At 26.6% G+C, this 3,349-nt stretch overlaps 1 protein-coding gene across 1 annotated transcript in view; it reads right to left on the bottom strand.

Moving 5' to 3' along the window:
• Positions 1-401: 401 nt before the first annotated feature.
• The window catches only part of LOC137626748 (uncharacterized), an 18,855-nt gene continuing 15,907 nt past the window's right edge, over positions 402-3,349 (bottom strand). The window contains exon 3 of the mRNA XM_068357754.1: positions 402-552. Coding sequence (XP_068213855.1) covers positions 402-552 — 151 coding nt within the window. The remainder of the gene's footprint in view (positions 553-3,349) is intronic.

A 3,349-nucleotide genomic window follows, 5' to 3' on the forward strand; every position in this document is an offset into this window, starting at 1 on the left:
AACGCCAACACCATCCTCCTCCATGACGTCACCCACATGACAAGGACATCGTTGCCTGTTTACCACCATAGACCGCACAACTCGTTGCCCTTAAGCCATTCCAATGAGAACTGCAACGTCCGCCTCATGTATATTCTCCTTACTCTCAGGATGGAAAGCAAGATTTGTTATCCCTGAGATTATTACTCCTGACAGGGGTAAAACATTCACCTCTCAATTCTGGACATTATAAGTTAATCTCCTGGGCATCACCCTTCATCAGACAACTGCCTACAACCCCACTGCCAATGGAATGATTGAATGTTTTCATTGCACCCTCAAAGCAGCTTTAATATCCTGCTTCAAGGACTCCAACGGGTTTACTTAGCTTTCCTGGGTCCTCGTGGGACTAAAGACCACGCCTAAAGACGGCCTGGACATCTCGGCAGCTGAAATGGTGTATGGCGGGTCGACCCGTTTGTTGTCGCTGCCGATTTTTTCCTTCTGCTAACTCCTTCCACGATCTCGAGCACATAAGTCATGTCGGGGGAATATTTACTCCATGCTGCCACACTAACAAGCCCCCAGTGAAACATCACATACCGATAGACTTGCACTCTGCGACGCACGTCTTCCTACGCAACGACGCTAGCAAGCCACTGCTAACGGGCCCTTTCCTTGTGATTAAACACAATCCGAAAGCATTCCTACTAAACATTCATGGCAGGGAATACTGGGTCTCCATTGATCGTTTAAAAACCTTCTTATCTCTTGCCAGATGACCCCGCCTACAGTTTGCTTCTCAAATCGACGCCCTATCTATGATTTAAAGTATGACATTTTTAGGGGGGGGGGAGACATGTACCGTCCGTGTGTCACATGAACGTACATAGTAACGACATTTTTCTTTTTTTGTATATATTATCCTTTGTATCTTAACTCTCCCCTCGCAATGACAGAAACTTGTTTTAATATTCCTGCATACTCCATTGTTACTGTTAATAGAATCTCTTGCTGATTTGACAAAAAATAGCATGTCTATATTTTTTTACCTTCTTACAGGGTCCTTGTGTGTGTGTATATATATATATATATATATATATATATATATATATATATATATATATATATATATATATATATATATATATATATATATATATATAATATATATATATATACTCAATATATTGTAATAAAGTCACTCAGTTGCTTTCACTTCACCCTTGTCACACAATCTACTCTTGGCTCGTCACATTAGTACACTTCATTTACCTTGGATAACCGGGGAGGGAGGCTGTGGCACCCTAGCAGTACCAACTGTCCTTCAACAGTCTAGGATTAGCGGAGAGAAAAAAGGTCCAATCTTGTTCCTTTGTTTGAGGTTGGCTACCCCTTAGAATTTGGGGAAGTGCCTTGGTAAAGAGATAGATAGAATAGATATACAGACTATATAACTGTTTATTCATATATATATATATATATATATATATATATATATATATATATATATATATATATATATATATATATATATTTATATATATATATATATATATATATATATATATATATATATATATATATATATATATATATATATATATATATATATATATATATATATATATATATATTTAAGTATATATATATATATATATATATATATATATATATATATATGTATATATGTATATATATAAATATATATATATATATATATATATATATATATATATATATATAATATATATATATATATAATATATATATATATATATATATATATATATAGTTGTATGTTTATATATATATATATGTATATATATATATATATATATATATATATATATATATATATATATATATATATATATATATATAGTTGTATGTATATATATATATATATATATATATATATATATATATATATATTATATATATATACATATATACATATATATATATATATATATATATATATATATATATATATATATATATATATATATATATAAATATATATATATATATATATAGTTGTATGTATGTATATATATATATATATATATATATATATATATATATATATATATATACATATATATATATATATATATATATATATATATATATATATATATATATATATATATATATATATATATATATATATATATATATATATATATATAGTTGTATGTATATATATATATATATATATATATATATATATATATATATGTATATATATATATATATATATATACAACTATATATATATATATATATATATATATATATATATATATATATATATATATATATATAGATATATAGATATATATAAATTATATATATATATATATATATATATATATATATATATATATATATATATATATATATATATATATATATATATATATATATACCTAAAGTCCTTAGGTAAACCTAAAGATATCACTGAAAACCTGAGATAAAATCTACCAACATACTTCTAACATGTATCACAGAATCCAGAATCATCTTTTTTTTTTTTTTATCTAATCAACCCCGCAAATGGTCCTTTTCCAAATTCATCCAAGAAGTCTCTGTGTCCCAATTAGAAAAAGGTTTTCCAAAACAGTCTAAAGTGGCCATTTGGTGCCAGGGCCAAACGAGCTTTTTCACTCACCTGTTGCAGAGGAAATAAGACTATTTCTCTTAATTTTTCTTTTTTTCTTCTTCTCGATTCATAAAGTAAAACACTCTGAATGGAACATATCTAGCATTTTTAGCAATTTATTATTTTGTTTTTTTTTAACAATTTATTCTTTTGATTACTTCCATACTTTCTTTTTTTTATTTTTTTGCTACTTTTTAGCAATATATTATTTTGCTGCCTTTTACAATTTATTTTATGCGACTTTTTAACAATTTATTATTGGTTACTTTTTTTTTGGTAATTTATTCTTTTGCTGCCCTTTTAGCTTATTATTCCGCTGCTTCCTTCTCGGCTATTTATTCTTGAGCTGCTATTTAGCTAGTTGCTCCTTTACTGTTTTTTAGCAATTTCTTTTTTTTATGCCTCTTTAGCAATTTAATATTTTGTAGATTTTTAGCAATATATTCTTTTGCGGTATTTTATAATTTTTTTTTTTTTTTGCTGATGTATAAAGAAGAAAAGGCATTCAAGACCTTATTAGTTGATGTACTGCAAGTGTAATGAACTAAAATTTCTTCTAAATTTCCTTTATTATTTCGCCCAAACATTGTCGAGAATCAGTAAACTCTGGACAGAAATAATTCTCTCGCAATTTTTTTTTATGAATATTAGATATCATCTAATGAAATTAGATTAAATTGCTCGATCCACATAGGAGGAATT

This window comes from Palaemon carinicauda, chromosome 34 (assembly GCF_036898095.1).
Source record: "Palaemon carinicauda isolate YSFRI2023 chromosome 34, ASM3689809v2, whole genome shotgun sequence".
Taxonomy (NCBI): domain Eukaryota; kingdom Metazoa; phylum Arthropoda; class Malacostraca; order Decapoda; family Palaemonidae; genus Palaemon; species Palaemon carinicauda.